Here is an 18,500-nt window from a genome sequence, read left to right as displayed (position 1 = left end):
GGTGTGCACTCAGCTGACCATCTCCTTGACATCAAGGTGCCATGCATACTGCCATGATCATCGTGATCATTGACGAGACCATCACTCTCTGTCAGTTTGCGCAGCTCTTGTGCCTTTATCTTGCCATTCTGACACTGACGAGATGATTCAAATCCAAACAATATATTTATCAAACTGACAGTGAGTGATTAGTCAGGCTCAAACACAGCTGTCAACTAACTGACTTGAGGGACTCCAGTCCATATCAAAGCTACCTGGCAAAAAAACCCTGAAGGAAGGCTCTTATCTGCTGTTGCTCTCCTCATGCCTGAAGGCCAAAAAAGTGAAGTTTTTGTAAACGTAGTAAAAGCCCTGAACTTTCAGTTTTAAAATAGTCATGTTTGCATTGTCCTATGGTACAGAGAAAGCGCCTGGTTTGCAGAGAACAGTAAAGCTGAAACAGTTGGTGTGCCAGGGTGGCAGGTTTGCCTACAGAAGGGGCTCTGTAAGAACCCAGTGGGAGCCAGAGTGCTGTAGAGCTCTCCTCCAGCACAGTCCCAGCCACATGGTTCTGCAGTCTGTTAGTAGAAGCCTTTTGGAGTTATCATTTGACTTTACAGGCTACACGTCCAAAATAACATGCAGTATTGAAATATGCTCAGACTGACGTGAGGTGCTGACTTGATGTGACATTTTGCTTCTATTATCTGCTCCATAACAAAAGTCAGAGCATTTAGGCTTTGAGGAATCATGCAGAAACAAATGAAAACATTCTGAGCAGTAAAAAGACATAATATTCTTTTTGAAATGAAAAGATATAAACATGCTGACATGCGGAACAGATGACAGATTCAGACAGAATCTGTTCTACTGGAACCAACAGAGGCCTATACTTGTCAGAGGCAGATAAGTCAATCTTCCATTGTGTGATTACATGTATAGCAGTGCTTGGATCTAATGACTTGTAATAATGACTATTTTTGTGATTCCAATTGAATTATGTGAATAATATGACGGGTAAAGTGTGTGCATCTGTGAAAAAGGGTAAACCTCTTTGTCCCACAGCAAACACAGATCATTTGTAACAAACATGAGGACACATTTCAGTGCCTCAAAAGTTCTTATGGGAGTCAACATTAGCTGCTACCATGAAGTTATGTATGATATATAAACAAATTTTGTGATCATAAAATCACATATTCTGCAGGACTGGACAACTTATAGTTAAGACATTTTCAATAGTGCATTGATCTCAAGGTAATACCAGTTTGATTATCCTTCTTGCAAAAGCATTAACTTCACACAAAATAGCCTAAAATAATTTATTGTTGTGTAACTTTTTTCAGGGTTTTCCTGCCACATATTGCAAACATTCTCAGTGATGGAATTTAAAAAAGTTAATTATTTTAAATCTGCTGAAATCAACACTTTTTTTTCTACATATGGAAGCTAGCATAGCTCAGTGGTGAAAGAAACAGCCTTCCCCAGCACAGTCCACTGCCATGATAGGAGGTTTTCAAACCCCTTCACTTCTACACTTCTTGCATTATAAATTTGATTTTAATTGGCTAAAAGTACCATTTTTGTTACCATTTTCCCTAGATTGTTTTTCAGGCATGGCGGCAAGAGGACAAGAAAGGTCCAACAACAAGTAAACAGAAGCCACCTGAGCCTACTGGCCAGCAGCAACTGGCACATTGTGCAGACAGAGACATGCAAACAACCAGTAGCAGTGAAATATATTTTTAGAAATGTCTGCAAACTTATAAAAAGAAAAAAAATCAAAACTAGATTCTAACGAGATACTCTGTGGTCTAATAAGACAACAATTTAACCTTCTAGTCAGAACTCCACAGTTGTGTGTGGTGAATACCAGGGACTGCGAACCATCTGGCTGATACCACCCTTATGATGGAGCATTGTAGTGGCACCATCATGCTATGAGAGTGATTCTCAGCAAAAGATCAGAAGAAAGAAAAGGACAAATGCAGCCAGCTCACAAATAAACAAAAATATGTATGGTAAGACCTATGTTGGGAACAGCTTTGTAATAGCTACTGGATAGTTCCTGAGGAAACCATACAACTGATCTGGTGCAGCGGCAAGTAAAAATTCAAATATTTTTGTGAGAGGAAACAAAGAACACCAATGTATTCCAGACACACAGGAAGTAAAACAGTGCAGAGGTGCTAGAACAGTGTATCTTTTCATTTTCCGAAGTCAGCTACCGGGTTCTATCTGTTAATACGCCTACAGCACACTGTGCTGCAATGCAAGCGTTCATTTATTAGATTACCTGTGGCACTTTTCACTAAATTCACTCAGACATGTTTTTTTTTCACTCAACACTAGACACTAAACACCACCAACTGCATTCATGTGAGGAGTCAGTCAGGTGAAATGTTTTCTGTTTTTTCTAGAACAGGTCAATAAAATTTAGGTCTGACTACAATGGAATATCAATAACTCCACTATAAGCAACATGTGGTGACATAGTGACATTTGGAGGGAAGCAATGAAAACATGCAGATGTAGTCAGCTCTGACTTACATTGAACAGGTTTGTCTTGTTTCTCTCACAGAAAAGTCCTTGTGCTGGCATGTGCTTCAGCTGTTGCCATGGGACACTGCTTCCTAGCAACACATCTCGGGCCCACTGTAGGTTCTGTTTCAGGAAATAAATAAATAAATAAACGGAAAAGCCCACATACATTCAAATGTACATTTTAACGTACTTAAAAAACACCTAATGAGAAAGTCAAGGGGAAAACCCTCATACATCAGAATAGATTGATGGAAGTGATACAAACAGATGTATCCTAACATCTAGTGTCTGCTATAAAGTAAAAAAAAATATATGCTGATTTGCAATCACTAAAAACCAGGTCTCTTTTCACAGTGTGATGACTCATAAATCAGTGTCTACATGATCAGTGCCCCGTCTAAAAAGATGGCAAGCTTATGCCACTTCATGTTATCTTGCACAATTCTAGTAGCCTATAGCATTAAATTACAGGCTCCTTCTCCCTGTGGCTACAGAGTAAGGAAAAAGATGAAAAGTCAGTACAAGTGGAGCAGTTTACCCGAATATAAAAGGGGCACAGATGCTTTTAACACTGGATGCATCAGGTTCTGAGGGCAGGTAGAGGGCCTGTCTCAAAGGCATCACATCAAGTGACTACCAGGCTGCATTTGCTATCATGTGGGCTGCTGAAAAGGCTTAACTGAGGCAAAAACTGAGGGAAATCCTACCAGTTCTATAAGGTTAAAAATTAGTCTGCATTTAATTAAGCTTCAAAGGAAGGATCTTTATTGAACTAATAGAGTATAATACTGAATAAATATTCCTTTAGACTTTCTGCAAATCTGTCATAAAACCATGATACTGCACATAACAGTACTGTGAATTCAAATGAACATATTACAAAACATAAAATCTAAAGCTAGGACCATTCCATGCACAATTGACTTTTATTAAGACAAAGGCTTTATTAATATGATTCACCAGAGAGCTGAGAGAAGGCTGCCACCACAGTAAAGCTCAATGCAATGTCCCTGTGCCAAACTGGCTGAGAGAATACTGCGCTCCCACCCCCGCATCTCTCTGCCCACAGTGCCTTATAGCCAACGCAAGCTGTTTTTGCAAGTTGTGCATCACTGCAGAGCTCACAGGCTCACAAGAAAATCCAAGAAACCAATTGGAAATGGTCATCACAGTTCTGATGTACTCAGAAAAAAAAGCAAAAGGTTTATGTGAGTTTTGGGGAAATTGCAGGAATAGTAAGAATCATCTTCTGTAAAATTCATCATTAGTGGCAGGGGACATCGACTGTATGTGTATGACCTAGGTTAACTGGATAACTTGACTCTTAAAATGCAAAGAAAATGGCCATCAGTGAGCAGGGGTGAACTGACCTGATGTGTCTTGCTGTTGGTGTAGAAGAAGGCCAGGCGATAGAGACTCTTGTAATGCTGGGGGAAGCGGCTGAGGCAGAGGAAGAGAGCATGAACGCACATTTCTACGAGCATTCGTCTCTGGTCAGCACGCTCTGCCGGCAGGGCTTTGGGCACCTCGATCACCTCAGTGGGAGGCTCTGGTTTCCTCTTCCCTTCACTTGCAGGGGTCTGAGGAGCGGCCTGTTGAGAGGAGGCTGGCTTTGGTGGGGTGGCTGGGACAGGCAGATGAGGACAAGGGTCTGCAGAGACTTTGGGGGCAGAAACCTCAGGGAGTGCCACTACCACAGCATCCATCACTTCCTGGATAACCTTCTCTTCGTGCTGGATGCCTGTATGCTCTCCATGTGAAGCTAAAGTAGGATTTACATCAAACACTTTGGGATGTGTGCTTTGCATGTGCAGGAATAAGATACATTATTTGAATCACTATGTACCTGTGTCCTCAGATGCAGGTTGGCCATCCTTCACAGGGGTTGTACTTTCTGATGACGATGAACTGACTTTTCCGGAGGCAGGTTTGTGGCTGCTGTCCTGTGAGCTAGTGGGATCTGTGAAGGCATCCTGGGTGGAGTTGGAATCAGATAGCATCACCACCTCACTGTCCTGACTGCGTTCTGCCAAAACAAACAAACACACACATCACAGGTCATGCTGCCAGTTGCCTGGCTGCAGACAGAGACAAATAACTTTAGCCTCTGTAATATCATGGATAAATACACTAATCTGCTATTAAAATTTGGTTATAGTGGAATATCAGGTAGGACAATCTTTCAGTGGTCAGTAAACTGGAATCTATACTGCCATTATCGTTATAAAGGATGTGTAATTGCACACTTTAAAAGCATGCCGTGTAGGCTTGGTGACTAGTTTTAAATTGGCAAACATTCCTTGTTATAATGTAGGGATGAAGATTAATAAAATACAATTATGAAACAAAAATAGGTCAAATCCTTATTAGTGCAGCACTAATGACTCACTGTTACAAAAGGAGAAATAGTTTGTTTTTGTAAGTGGTCCAAAACCAAAATGCCAGCATTCCTCTTAATTGCTGTGTTGTGCAGCCTCAGCAAAAATAAACAGTCCTTGGCAGGGAACTGTAAATAACAGAATCAAGAGGGCAACAAGCTCTTGCTATTTCAGAGAAATATGCACACATGGGACATTTCAAAACATTCAGTGTTGAGCAAAGTTCCTATGGTACTGTAATATTTGTGTAATCTGAAAATTGTGTATTCAGTGCTTCCTACAAGAATGCACTTTATTTTGGATTGCAAACATAGCCTCTTAAAGAGCTTGGTAGGTTTGAAGAGCAGTACCATTCACGGAAGCCAGCCACATTGGAGACCTGGGCAGGCAGTAATCATGGTCAAACTCTGGTGAGGCTGTTGAAGATATGCGGAGGTGGTTTTAAAATATTATCAAGCACACTGCACCTCTAAATTTATATAAAAATTATAATCTGCAATTGCCTTAAAACTTTTCTTGACAAATGAGTACAGATTTAATGCCAGTCCCCTTGAAAATGTAGAACCTTGTTTCAGACACTCATTTAATACCTACTGTGAATAAAGCAGCAACATAAAAAAAACATACATGGTGAAAATCCAAAGAAGAATTTTTTTTTCTTAAATGAGGAACAGGAGATCATAAAAAGAGCATTTTTCTGATAGTAATTTGATAAATGCATGTCTGAATCAGGCCTTGCAGTCTTCTCACCTTTATGTGCTTTAAGCAGGACTCAAGCCAAAGAGACTGGACACCTACAAGCAAACATGTGCATGGTGGGGTACTTTCTGACTTCAGTCTCAGAGTTGTCTGCCAATAACAGGGCAGCCACATTCTTCCTGACGTGGCATTTTCACACTAATTGGCCATAAGTGGAATTTATATCCAATTAGTGGAAACCAGCAAACACATAAATCTGGCGAGATTTGAAAATATCTCCTGGGAAGTTGACTTGTCAATTTAAACCCACAGAGGAAACTCAAATGAGACCACACGATACACCAGACAATTAGTGGATTGTGATAAAAGAACAAACTTCGTCCAGTCGTGAAGACATTCACCCCATTAGAACTACATGCATATAAATGGCAAAGCAGGTGGTAAAAGCAAGCAGGCAAAGAGGTAGCAGGCAGGTAGGTAGGTAGGTAGGTAGGTAGGAAGGAATCTGGAAAGGGTGACAAAACTGGCAACATGGGCAATATGGCTGCGTTATTTGCACAATCAAGCTAAACATGACACATGGGGTGGGTGAACAGATGTCACTGATGCCAGGAGCATTTTCTCTAAACAGCACTTCAGCTTCTGCTTCGAAATACCCTGCAGAGAGATACAACTAATGAAAGCATTTACTTCAATTCTCAAAATTTAAACCCAGGCTAATACATAGTGCCTTCTTTGAAACTGCACTAACAACTGCCACACTGCAAAGAGAAGAGCTTACATAAAAGATGATTAACATGCATGAATCAAAATGGTACATGTGCATTATGTCACACAACTATCAAGTCTTTCAAATACAGACTTTCTGCTTTTACATCCAGCATCAAGAGAAAAATACACACTGCTGTTGGACATATAGCCCCGTAATTCTTCCTGTTTATCTGAACTGCCATGTAGAGTACACCCCAGCTGCTCTGACCACATAAAGTGGGACCCTTATCTGTATAAGAAAATGTAGCTAATTTCAGACACTTCACCTTTTGATGAATTTATCCCTTTAGTATTAAACCTATATAAATATATGTAGTTTTGCGTTGCTAGCTTATTGGTCTTTTCTGTGCCTTATCTCTGTTTGTGTTTCCTTCTGTTGCACTCAGGGGGTGTCTTGCAAGAGACCTAAATCTAAATTAATTAGATGATTAAATAAATGTTATAATAATAAGAAAAGTGCTTGCTGATAGATTCAAACTAGTGAAAGTAAAAACAACACAAACCACTCTGAACATTGAGAATTTGCAGGGTTTTTTTTTTGATGCAGCTGACTGAGACTCACAAAAGCACACAACCCTGCAGTAAAGTTTCTGTTGTATGCTTAAGGAAGTTAAAAGAAAAAAAATATTTAAAATATACTGGGGGAGGCAAGATGATTGGTAAGAAAAGAAAATAAGATCGGACGTAAAGCAGCAACCTGCAAGGGATATTATTCCAGCACACATACACACACATACAAGGTTTAATGCACTCTGCAAAACTCAATCTTCAGATCTACTTGTTTCAACATTGCTGTTTTGTCAGGCAGAGCAAATTAGTCAAATAATCAGTAGCCATATTGCCCATTTCACCACATCCCAATCATGGGGATCATTGTAACTGAAACCGAAGCCATTAAGCATGGTGATTAGCAATCTGAGCACTCCCCAGTGGGCTTCCTGTCCCAGTGCAGAAAGAGCCCAACCCCAGAGACAGTGTCTAGGACTGGGACTGTACCATCAGCCTGCTGCTCCTCATGCCGCTGCTGCCACTGCTGCCGTCGGAGTGTTTTGCGTTTGGCGTAATCGTGGTCAAACGGCGTGGCCACGTAAGGAGGGGATGTCAGACCTGGGGTGGTAACTGATGGGAGGGCGGAGCTGAGAACATTCCCCATGCAAACTGAAGAGCAGTTGAAGTCCTCATCCATCATGGAGGGAGGTTTCTCTCTGCAGTGAATTAAAAATGTTGAGAATCAGCATGCAGCCATTACGATCAAATGCTTTTTCATAACTCTTTACAACTATAAAGCATACTTTTCATGGGACCTCGGCATGCTTGGCATGCTCTTCTCTTCCCCCTTCGCAAATGGCCCAGTAGCTGCTTCAACCAGCAAATTAAACAAGAGCTCATGGTCCAGATCAAGGTCAGCAGCCTCTAGTAGCTTTAGGATGGTGGCACTTAAACGAAAATGCAACTACAAGAAATAGAAAAAGAAGTGTAATGGTCCATAGGTATGTGGCCAGTGTCTTTAAATACAAATGGTTACAGACAGTTATCTTGAGGAACACGGTACTGATGTGACATCTAGCAACTAGATATTATTTGAGCTACCAGCCACAGGTGGTTACCTCCAGGGCCTCCATAGCCAGGTCAGGAGGATTATGGTAATGAATTTTCCGGGGGTACATGGCAGCTTCTTCGTGCAGATAGTGTGCAGCCTATAAACACAAATACAAGTGAATCAACAACCCAACACAAGAGTCTGGCAATATACAGTTCCTAAAAAGTATTTGGACCCCTTCACGTTTTACATGGCAATATACAGTTCCTAAAAAGTATTTGGACCCCTTCACGTTTTACATGGCAATATACAGTTCCTAAAAAGTATTTGGACCCCTTCACGTTTTACACACTCCTGTCTTGCAGATTTTATTTTAAATGGGTAAACTTAATTGATATGAATGTCTGAATACTTTTATCAATTAGAGGTTTGAGTTTTGGATTTTTAAAAGCATGTTCTCACCTTGTTATTATAGGTTATTGTGTACACTTGGCAAAAATTAAAATGTTATTAATTTTTTAAAGTTGAATGTACAAGACAAAATGTGCAAAAAACAAAGGTGCCTAAATATTTTCTGGAGCCACTGAATACTGACTCTTAAACTAGTAAAAAGGGGAAAGGAGTGCAATAAGGAGAAGAGAGTTATGTATGCTGACATCAGGGTTCAATGAATGCACACCACCCCCCCCCCCTCGTCGTTTGCTGACCTCCTTGACATCAAGATTCATACAGGTTCATCTACCAACAACGGTGTTATGACTAACTTCATACATTGTTCTCAGAAAGAAACAAAACATCTTGTGAAGGTGGAAGGGCAGTGATCTTTCTTCTTTCTTTCTGTGGGTGGATTACGAAACAACTTCTGGGAGAGCAAGAAAATGTCTGCAATCAAATCAGTATTGAAGGATTATACCAATTATTTTCAACTAAGGTTGTTATTTTGCTTGTTTTCATCATAAAAACTACAGCATATTTAGTATTTCTACTTCATTGACCTCTAAAAAAATCCATTACAATGTAGTTCTATGAAATTATTTGTTTCTATTAGGGATTTTTTTTTTTTTTTACTTAAGATTAAGCGACAGGTCACACTGAATTACACCTGCATTACATCTCACTGACTGGATTCCTTAGATAATATTAAGCAAAAAAAAAAAGCACAGTCTGAAGTCTCCACAGTTGTTTACCTTTTTGTAAAGCTGGAGATATTCCACTGGAGGCAGCCTGCGTTTCTCTGCTATCTTCCCCAGCATGTAATGAATGAGCCACTCCTCTTCATCACTGTCACCTTCACAACGGGATGCACCCTGAAAACACTGGAGCGCTGTCTCCAACATGGAGTCTCTCCTTTCCTCCATCTGAGGCCACACACACGCCCCCACACACAGTGGAGCCTTCATGAGTAATTCAGCTCAAAAGCGACAGATCAATTTATAACAAATTCACATGCGTAACAAGAAAAAGTGACAGGATGTGACATCCGTTCAGCTCACACATGAAAAGTCTGACACAAATGCAGACTTAACATAAACTGACAGGAAATACAGATGAGCAGCAGATATCCATTCCTGTTAACACGTGCCTCACCTGTTTAACCACCTCTGGAGGGAGCTCGTTGCGCCACTGCTTGAGCTGCCGTGAAGCAAATGAATGCAGCGCATATGATATGGTACCATATTCAATCCACAGAGACAGGTTGGAGCTGTCTATCTCCAGAGCTCTCTTAAAGCAGTTAAGCACCGCCTGGGAGTGTTTCCATATAGGAACATCACTTTTTAGCTCATTGGAGTTGAGCTTTTCCTGGATACGGCTGGCCCTAGCTAAAGCCATACCAGCCCAGGAGTCAAACCTGAATAAAGATACATATTTCTAGTAAAGTTACTGCACTAAAAGTATTATTGTAAAATACATCCTATGCATGCACAATTATTTGAAAACATTCAGAACAAAAGAGAGTGTAGAGAGTACACAGAGTAATATATTACCTTTAAAAAAAGGTTGGATTATGCTTTGAAATGTGTACAAGCACTGAGACAACTGTAGAGAAATGAGCTACCTGTTAGGACACACACAGATGTCATGCATATAGAACTTTATGGCTTTGGACTGCTCCTTGTTTTTGAAATGGTAATCAGCCAGCAGGTAGTACAGCTCCTTAACGATTGGAGGTGCAGGAGCACTACCCTCAGGATGGCAGGGGGCCTTAAAGAAATAAAAATTTCTTCTTTAGTCATCATTCTCTATTCATACATGCAAATGACAAAAAAAAACAAAGACTGACATCAAGGTAGACCAATACTTCAAATATACCATGGAAATGAAAGTACTGTTTAGCCCGCTGACTGACCTTCTCTGTCATGCCTTCAATATAGGCTGCCACTTCATCCATGGTGAGGATGGGACCGTCACTTGGGGGGACAATGCCAGCAAACCTCCTCAGCAGATTGGCCAACTCTGCAGATACTGTGCTTGTCTTATAGCTGTCGAACTCAGGCAGTGATTTTGGTTTGAAATACTGGAACATGAAGAGGGCATCACTCCATAGCAGCTCCACCTGCTAAGTACAAATTTATTCCAGCGGAAACATGAAAGTATAGTGTACATTGTGTTAAGAGTGTAAGACACAGCACCACAGCATATTAGTGCTAATGAGGTCAGAATGCCAATCATCTAAACACACACATTCCTATGGGAATGACACCCACCTGGTGGCTGGATACATGCATTACAAAAATACAAGTGACCAAATGGCTGTAGCCAGGAAGACTCCAGGTTTGAGGTGTCACTAATGGTTATATTCTCACTATGAGTTGAAACACCATCTCTGATATTACATTTAGATCAGATGTAGCTATTTGTTAGGAGTCAGGTTAGCTACTAAAGTAAACAAGATAGATTACACATGCTTTGTTGTATTTTAGGAGTTTTCAGCAAGGCTCCAAAAGGCAGAAACCACAGAACATATTAAAATATTAAAATATTAAATAGAAGTGAGAGAGGAACACAGAATTTTGCAGGAATGCTGTTTCTCACACAGTAAATTAATGCTATTATGCCACTAATTCTATTTCACAGTCTATTTATTTCAGTGGAACCAGATGTATGTATATGCAAGCCACCAAAACAACATTAATGAACAAAGCAGACTTTCTCTGGGTTGTGAGGATCATCAAGGGTACATGTTTGCATCATCAGCAGTCTGGTTCTATTCAGGCATGCTGTTTATGTAGGTTTGTCAATACGTGCGATATCATACCAATTAGTCAAGCAACTGAGCCATTTTCACTGCCTCCTCACTGCCATTTGGCTATCATCTAAATTCCAGCTTGGCCACATTCACAGTTACTTGGTTTACATTTCCAAACAAATCTTATGGCTAAAAACAGGGGATGCAAGCTTAGCTGAGAGTGATTTTTAAAGTATGTAACTAAAATAACTTCTGACTGATGGCATCACTTCAAATTTATGACTTAGAACTGAGTCTGACCTGTGGAGATGAGTGATCCTCCAGGTAGCGAGCCTTGCTCTTCTTACTGGGGTAAGCAAACAGGCAGAAAAAGCACTGTTCCAGGGCCGTCTCCAACTCCTCTTTGTAGGGATGAGACTCATTGTTGGAAGAGGCAGCAAACTCCTTTTCCAAAACCTGAACCTATAACAAAACAGAAGAACAAACACGCATCAAGGAACATGTCAGGTCTACATCTTCTTCATATAAATAATTAAGAACAAAAATGCACAAAAAATATATCAAAATGGTTGGGATACAGTGTTTGAACAGAAAGGTCTACAGGCAAACGTACAAAGAACTTGAGAAGTGCACCATCTGAGCTGCAGCATAAGGAGCGCCGGCCAAGATACTCATGGGCTGTGTTCAGAAGCATCAGGGAGGAGGGCAGCATGGGAGTGTCTGAGTCATCTAGAAATGAGATGTGATAGGGTTAGTCAGCATAACAACTACCATGGCAGGACCACCAAAGGGAAATTAAAGGCATGAAAACAAGAAGCCAGCAAACCTTCATCATCCCCTACAGACATATGCTGTCGAAGCATACAGTCAAAGGCAGCCTCCTCGTGTTTGATAATGCGATACAGAATAATCCAAGGCAGAACTGAGAAGAAATAAGGCTCCTTGGGATCGTCAGAAATGCTCATGCTGAGATCAATCAGCTGAAAAAAGTAGCCACACAATAAATGACAAGTTCACAAAGCCTTAACGTATTAGAACATCAGTTTAACTGTTTCTTTAGGAAAACCAGTATTATATTTCTATCACTTTTATTACCTGAATGAGGTTGTTAGCCAGTCGAGCCATGCTGGGGAAATGGGGGACACTGCTTAAAAGTTCTGGATCCTTGTTGAAGCAGACCTCAATGCCATCCAGTAACTTTCCAATGATGCTGACCCACTCTTCCTTAGTAGGTGGAGAACTGTTTGAAGCAGAGTTGAGCTGCTGCAGGGCTTCATTCAGAGTAAGCTCACTGTACTCCAAACACTGCTGGTAGTCCTGCAGCTGCAATAGGGAGTTCTGGACAACACAGTTAAGAATGTCAAATACCACACATTTCAAAAGCCATACGAATTCAGTTGATATTATCATGGTATATCGGACCTGCAGTAGCATCAGCTGAGCAGGCCGCTCTGGTGCTGAGCTCACAAACTCCAGAGATTTACTCCTGTTGCCGTAATTGAGAGTAGGCTGCAGCAGGCGCACAACAGACTCAAAATCTGCAGCCTCGAAGAGACGCTGGATCTCCTCCAAAGTCTGACAACGCTCCAGAGACTTCAGCCTCTTGTCAATCTGTGTGTGGGGACAGACAAAACCAAAATGAACTCCACAGCCAAATCACCTAGACCAGAAGCTATTTAAAGGGATTTGCTAATGTTTTTCTATTATTAAAAATGTTCAAAAAGAACACAATTTTCCAAAATTTTCTCCAAAACTTCTTTTTGTAAGATATGAAAAAATAAGGTTAATTTTTAGAAACTGAGTTAAATACATGAAATAAGGCCTCATAAAGGACTTTTTTTTTTTTTTAACAAGCCCACTGACCTCCTCTACAGAGATTGCTGCATCTACACGTAGATTAGGCAGGTTGATAGTGTAATGTTTCCCTTCAGGGCTCTTTGGTTTGCTTGGCAACAGGCCTATGCAGACATCATAACTTTCCAGGGCCAACTCCATGTCTCCCTGATAAAAAATAAGACAGACAGACAGACTTAGAAATGACAACAGATTGGAAAGGATTCATATAACCAAAACTGAGAAATCACATAATAGATTTTACCTGCAAAGCCAAGAATCGTGCCTTGAGCCAGTAGACACGAACCATGACATCCAGCCAGTCATCCTCAAACAGGTCTCTCTGGGATGAACCCAAGGCCAGAAGTAACAGATCACCCTGGAAGTGCTGCCCAGGGAATTCTGAGTCAGCTGTATCACTGCTGGAACCAGTGCAGCTTCGTCTTGGAGACACTAAAAAAAAATATATATATATAATTTAGTAGGTAAAAATACTTTATTCCCCACAAATTTAACCAATATGTCTTCCATGTTTAACTTCAGTGCTGAAAACACAACAATGACAAAATGAAACATGTGATAGTTAAAATCTTGTCAGTTGCACTTGAGATATATCATATGATACCTGAACAAAATGACAGACAATGTAGTACCCCCCACCCAGGCCACATAACATAAAGCACTGCAGCATATAGTATAATACATAAATCAACCACATTTTATCCAAGTCCAAATAGAAATGCTGAGGGCCAGCTCTCTGGTACTTACCAGTCTTTCCTTTGTTGTGTAACCATTGCTCCAACTTCAATTCCATACATGCTAAGCTCATTGTCAGCATTTCCTGTACATGTAATAGATATAAACATTTAGTAGAGGTTGTTGATGGTGCAAAATAAAAAAAATGATAGTTACATTCTTTGTTCCAATATAGGAACATTTAAACCTCTGACACAGAAACCTACAGACCACTAAACTTAACCTTGCTAAAATAATTACAGTTAAAGAATTTTTACATAATTACAAGTTGCAGTAACTAATATTTTCTGTCTCTGGCTTACAGCTGAAACCATGAACATCTGCATCTAATTTAAGTCCTCCAGATGAGAAATCAGATTTGTTGGTATTTACCCGGATGTGTTGGTTGCTGCAGTCCCGAAGCAGAGGATTAGGAAGACCACTGCTGTGTTTTCTCCAGTTCTGATAGACCTCCAGTACCACAGGGGTTAGCCCTCGAGGCCATTCTTCCATGAACTTCTGACCCAATGCTTTCAGGTAGCGCATCATCAGGTCCAGGATGCCACCATTGGCCATATTATTAAGGAGGAAGCTGTGGACATCCTGCTGTTCTACAGAAGAGAATCCACAGTTTCTTAATATGACAGAACTGTGAGACAGAGAGCAGTGCATTGCAAATACCTTTCCAAGTACTACATACCTGATTCCATGTATTCAACTGACTCCACAGGCAGGACACTGCCATGTAGAGGCTGTATGTCCTCCTTCTCGTCACATCGAGTCTCAATATTGCTCAGACTCTCATCGTCATTATCAGGATCAAATTTCTTCAGCCTAAGGCAAACCAGTACAATAGTTTTTAATAAATAGAACGAGCTACAGTATTATGTACCCTATCTGAGGTGTGATGAACACTACCTGGAAGGTAGATATTTAAAAAGCAGCTCCTGAAAATCAATCTTCTCTTCTTTCTTGCATTTTGTGTTCCGAACACGTGCTGAGCGCCGCTTGGCTGTCTCTCCACTCTCTTCAATTCCACGTTTCCTTTTTGGAGCTTTCTTCACTTTATCTGTCAGAGAAACTTCCATTGCTGTAGCTGTGAGCATTAACAGACATTACAAAACATTGGTTATACAGTTGCATTTACAGTTACCTAAACAGATAATGCAGATTAATTTCTCTCTATCAACTAACCAACAGGGGGAGCAGAGGTGGTGATCTCCACAATGGTCTGGCTGGGGGTAATTTGAGGTTGAGTGCTGGGTTGGGCCAGCGCTGCTGGCTCGAGAAGGGCCACCGGCAGCAGGGTTGAGCTGGAGCTGCTGCTCAGCACCGTGGACTGGGCCATACTGACGGGGCTGCTGGGCTGGGGGAGATTCTGGAGGAAATTTGGGTCACGGTACTCTGACAAATCAATTCTGTGGCCAAGACTCGGGCGTGGTGGCTCACCTGTGGTCTGATGTTTGTACATTGCAAGAAGGCTTTCACCCACATGCTTCCATCTAAGTTTAAAAGAAAAAAAAACACTATTCATTAATAGTAGCTCAAAGTTTCTTAAAATTAGACACACAAAAGAAAACAATGTCACTAAGGCACAACTAAGAATTTCAGTACACTATATTACATTTCTGCATTTTCTAGGCCTGCAAGAAAATTTACTTAGATTAGTCGACCCTCAGAAAGCCCAACAACGTATGCTCAAATCCTGGTTGCTATTCTTATTCAAATTATTTCCAAAGGAGACAACCCACTTTAAACTAAACCACTCAAAAAGGAATAAAACAAAACACTTCACAGAGACAGCACAGCACTCACGAGAGGCAGCAGATGGGCTGAATCAGGACAAGGTCAGGTTTTGGCTCACAGTGGGAAAGAGCCTGTCTGCGCTTCCGTATCTCCAGTGCCTCTTCAACAATGACTTTGCGCTCCTCTTCCTCCACTTCCACATAGTGAATAGACATATCGCTGCAAATGACCCACGCCCAAGCACAGAGGTTTGTTAGTGATGTGAAAGTGTAGAGCTGCAGCATGTTCTAAAAAGAAAGTGGTACAGAAATTAAGATGCTTCACCATTTCATGAACATCTGCATTGTGTCCTTCTTCAGACAGGGCTGCTCCTCAAAGATTTTCTCCTTCAACACCAGGCCTTTAGTGTAACAGTGGTCCTTCTCTAGGGCTTTGGCGATGAAGTACAAGCAGCCTGGAACGGTGTAAGCAGATAACAGTTACTTCTCATTCTGTACTTGAGTTCACACAAAGGGTAATCAGTGAGGATAAAGAGCTTATGATGATGTATTACATACAGGTGTAGTCACTGAGTGTGTAGAGAATTGTTATGAGGTTGTCCAGACAGGGCCAGTGGTCCGGGTTACAGTGCAATCCCTCCTCAAAGGCATGTCGAGCCAGAGGAATGCGCACCAGCCGCACAGCCACCTGACCAATTTTGTACCACATGTTCACATCAGTGGAATCCAACATAACTGCCTAAGGAAAAACACAGTGCAGAAAATATGGTATGAGCATTCACTGCAATTATTCATGTGCATTTAAGAGACACATTCAGCTGCACACAGTGGTGCAATGCCAAGAATGATAACAGACGATTAGTGCAGACTGGTTTTATTGATTTTACCTCCAAATAAAACCCCATAGCAGTCTCCAGGTCGTCCCGCAATGCAGCCATACTAGCCAGGTTTTTAAAAGTAGAATATTTCAGCATGAGTCCAGGGTGCTTGAGACCCACTCTCTGATCATCTGAGGGCATGGCCTAAAATATTAAGTAGATACATCAAATTTGGAATCTGCAGTATAATGCAGATTCAATTTACAGCTGTCAAGTATTATGAATGAGAACAAATACATAGTGCTTCTGTGAGTGGGGTGATTTTGTGCAAAATGAAATCCATTTTGTATGCAGTGTGTTGTACATTTTATTTAATCAGCTAAGCTAGATTTTGGCAACAAATCTGAATTTTTAGACTAACATTGTTGGTGAAGAGAAACACATATTTGGCACAGGTAACCTATTACAAACTTTACAAAAGACAGTTAGAAAGACTTCTAAACTGATGATGAATAAACAAATCAGCCAGTCAGACTAACAAGTGTCTTTACAAGTGATGAACGCTTTAGCACCAGTTTCCAGTCAAAGCACTGCTGCAGTGGTGTGTATTGCTGCGATTAGGTGAGGCCTCAGATGAGCAGTATTGTTGGTTTTCTATGCAACCCGATTAACACAAAACATTTGTTTTGACAACTTTGACATAATTATACATTGCATGATGTTTTACCTCTTTGAGCAGAGGAGTTTTGAGAAGCTCATGATAAGCCTTGGCAGACTCCTCAAACCTGTCATGTTTTTGAAGATCTAAAGCTTTGTGATATAAAGCAAAAGCCTCTGCTTCCTGTAACGAAAATTAAAGACTCATTTAATTTCACAGGTGAAAATGACAGCATCACTGAAGATGCGGCACACTGCTGACTCATTATATGCTCTGTACCTGGGCCTCTTTCGTCTGACTCTTGTTACTTCTCAGTGCGTCCTGAGACTCATCTGCAGCTGTCGCAGCAGCATTTAATGCTGCTATGCGAATCTGTAGAAGGCAGCATTGAAAACCCTTCAACAACCAGCAGAGCTTGTAAGAGCAGAATAGTCTGCACCATCAGAACAAGAACAGGTATGAAACAGCTACGGAGGTTGCAGCCAATGACAAAAGGTTTTTTTTTTTTACCATATTTATATTTGGAAAGCCGTCCTTCCACCCTCACAGCCTGTAGCTTTTATTTCCACCTAGAGAAACGGATGGAAACATGCAGAGAAAGCAGAAAAGGCAACAATTCAGCAGCTATATGTAGAGACACCACTGCCACTCGTCTTTAACAATCTATTGACTCAGTTTCTTAAATGTGTAGTGTATTTGAGGGCTTCTGTTCTCGGATTAAATAACCCATAAGGTGATAAAGAAAACAGCAGGACCACAGTGGCGATGGTTTCATCTCTGCCATCGACAGGACCTAAACTGTTACTGGACTCTGGTGCCTTAAAAATTAGCTCTGCGGGGCAGCATCTCTGCATTTTCCCTGAAGGCTCCTCTGGTGCACAACACAACCAGCACACAGACTATATTTACTCACATTTACCAGACGGGCTACCAAAGCAAACGAGCTCGGGATACAGCCCGGCTAGTTAGTGTTAGCAGACAGCTAATGTAAGCTAGTGTTTCATCCCTCGCAAAGCTCCGTGACTTACCGCTCATTGCCGGTGAAACCGCCCGTGTTTTGATATCAAGAAAGCAAACTCTCACAGCACAGCAGCCATGAATGCACCTGAGGCTCAGAGCAGGTGTAAACTTCATTTATTCAACACCTTTTGTTGTTGTTGGTAACCGCAGGAGCGTTTGCGTCACTGCATGACATTTTCCTCCCGCCATGCAGTAAAGTCGTAACTCATTGGTCGATACGCTGTGGGGAGTATTCATTTGACCAATCAAACATGAGGATACTGGATGAACCCACAGCATCAGCACACACTGCACTGAAATATCATGGACCATAACTGCTGTCAGTTGTGTTTATAAAAAGTAGCTACTTATTGGAATTAGTGGTTGGTAAATTAACACTTTAAATGTATTTTTTTTAACATAATTAGGGAATTATGCAAACGAGTCATCATACCAAATTTCAAACGCGTTTTTAAACGTGGATATACGTTTGAATCATGCAAAGTCACCTTATTACTTTATGTTACAGTAAAAGTAGTATAAAAGTAAAGTCAGATATAAGGCAATCAGTATTGCTATTATAGTAAAAAGGACACTATTCACTGTTCAGTGGT

At 40.9% G+C, this 18,500-nt stretch overlaps 1 protein-coding gene across 7 annotated transcripts in view; it reads right to left on the bottom strand.

Annotated features, from left to right (window-relative positions):
* The window catches only part of cabin1 (calcineurin binding protein 1), a 35,511-nt gene extending 17,430 nt beyond the window's left edge, over positions 1-18,081 (bottom strand). For 2 of the 7 annotated variants that reach the window (XM_026320869.1, XM_026320873.1), the window contains exons 1-31: positions 17,916-18,081; positions 17,398-17,456; positions 17,167-17,259; positions 16,957-17,070; positions 16,299-16,433; positions 15,970-16,150; positions 15,737-15,866; positions 15,482-15,631; positions 14,861-15,168; positions 14,585-14,762; positions 14,367-14,500; positions 14,060-14,277; positions 13,700-13,772; positions 13,197-13,384; positions 12,962-13,099; positions 12,521-12,709; positions 12,194-12,436; positions 11,925-12,078; positions 11,712-11,827; positions 11,399-11,560; positions 10,259-10,468; positions 9,968-10,113; positions 9,499-9,760; positions 9,099-9,269; positions 7,979-8,068; positions 7,664-7,824; positions 7,368-7,576; positions 5,252-5,317; positions 4,370-4,549; positions 3,894-4,285; positions 2,530-2,643 (exon numbers count right to left, since the gene is read on the bottom strand). In XM_026320869.1, coding sequence (XP_026176654.1) covers positions 2,530-2,643; positions 3,894-4,285; positions 4,370-4,549; positions 5,252-5,317; positions 7,368-7,576; positions 7,664-7,824; positions 7,979-8,068; positions 9,099-9,269; positions 9,499-9,760; positions 9,968-10,113; positions 10,259-10,468; positions 11,399-11,560; positions 11,712-11,827; positions 11,925-12,078; positions 12,194-12,436; positions 12,521-12,709; positions 12,962-13,099; positions 13,197-13,384; positions 13,700-13,772; positions 14,060-14,277; positions 14,367-14,500; positions 14,585-14,762; positions 14,861-15,168; positions 15,482-15,631; positions 15,737-15,866; positions 15,970-16,150; positions 16,299-16,433; positions 16,957-17,070; positions 17,167-17,259; positions 17,398-17,400 — 4,908 coding nt within the window. In that variant the 5' untranslated portion in view covers positions 17,401-17,456; positions 17,916-18,081. The remainder of the gene's footprint in view (positions 1-2,529; positions 2,644-3,893; positions 4,286-4,369; positions 4,550-5,251; positions 5,318-7,367; positions 7,577-7,663; positions 7,825-7,978; positions 8,069-9,098; positions 9,270-9,498; positions 9,761-9,967; positions 10,114-10,258; positions 10,469-11,398; positions 11,561-11,711; positions 11,828-11,924; positions 12,079-12,193; positions 12,437-12,520; positions 12,710-12,961; positions 13,100-13,196; positions 13,385-13,699; positions 13,773-14,059; positions 14,278-14,366; positions 14,501-14,584; positions 14,763-14,860; positions 15,169-15,481; positions 15,632-15,736; positions 15,867-15,969; positions 16,151-16,298; positions 16,434-16,956; positions 17,071-17,166; positions 17,260-17,397; positions 17,457-17,915) is intronic. The other 5 variants (XM_026320871.1, XM_026320874.1, XM_026320875.1 and 2 more) reach the window with 4 other exon arrangements.
* Between the last annotated feature and the right edge of the window lie 419 nt (positions 18,082-18,500).

This window comes from Mastacembelus armatus, chromosome 9, assembly GCF_900324485.2.
Source record: "Mastacembelus armatus chromosome 9, fMasArm1.2, whole genome shotgun sequence".
Taxonomy (NCBI): Eukaryota; Metazoa; Chordata; class Actinopteri; order Synbranchiformes; family Mastacembelidae; genus Mastacembelus; species Mastacembelus armatus.
The sequence above is the reverse complement of the archived record's forward strand: the minus strand, read 5'-3'. Positions and strand labels throughout refer to the sequence as shown.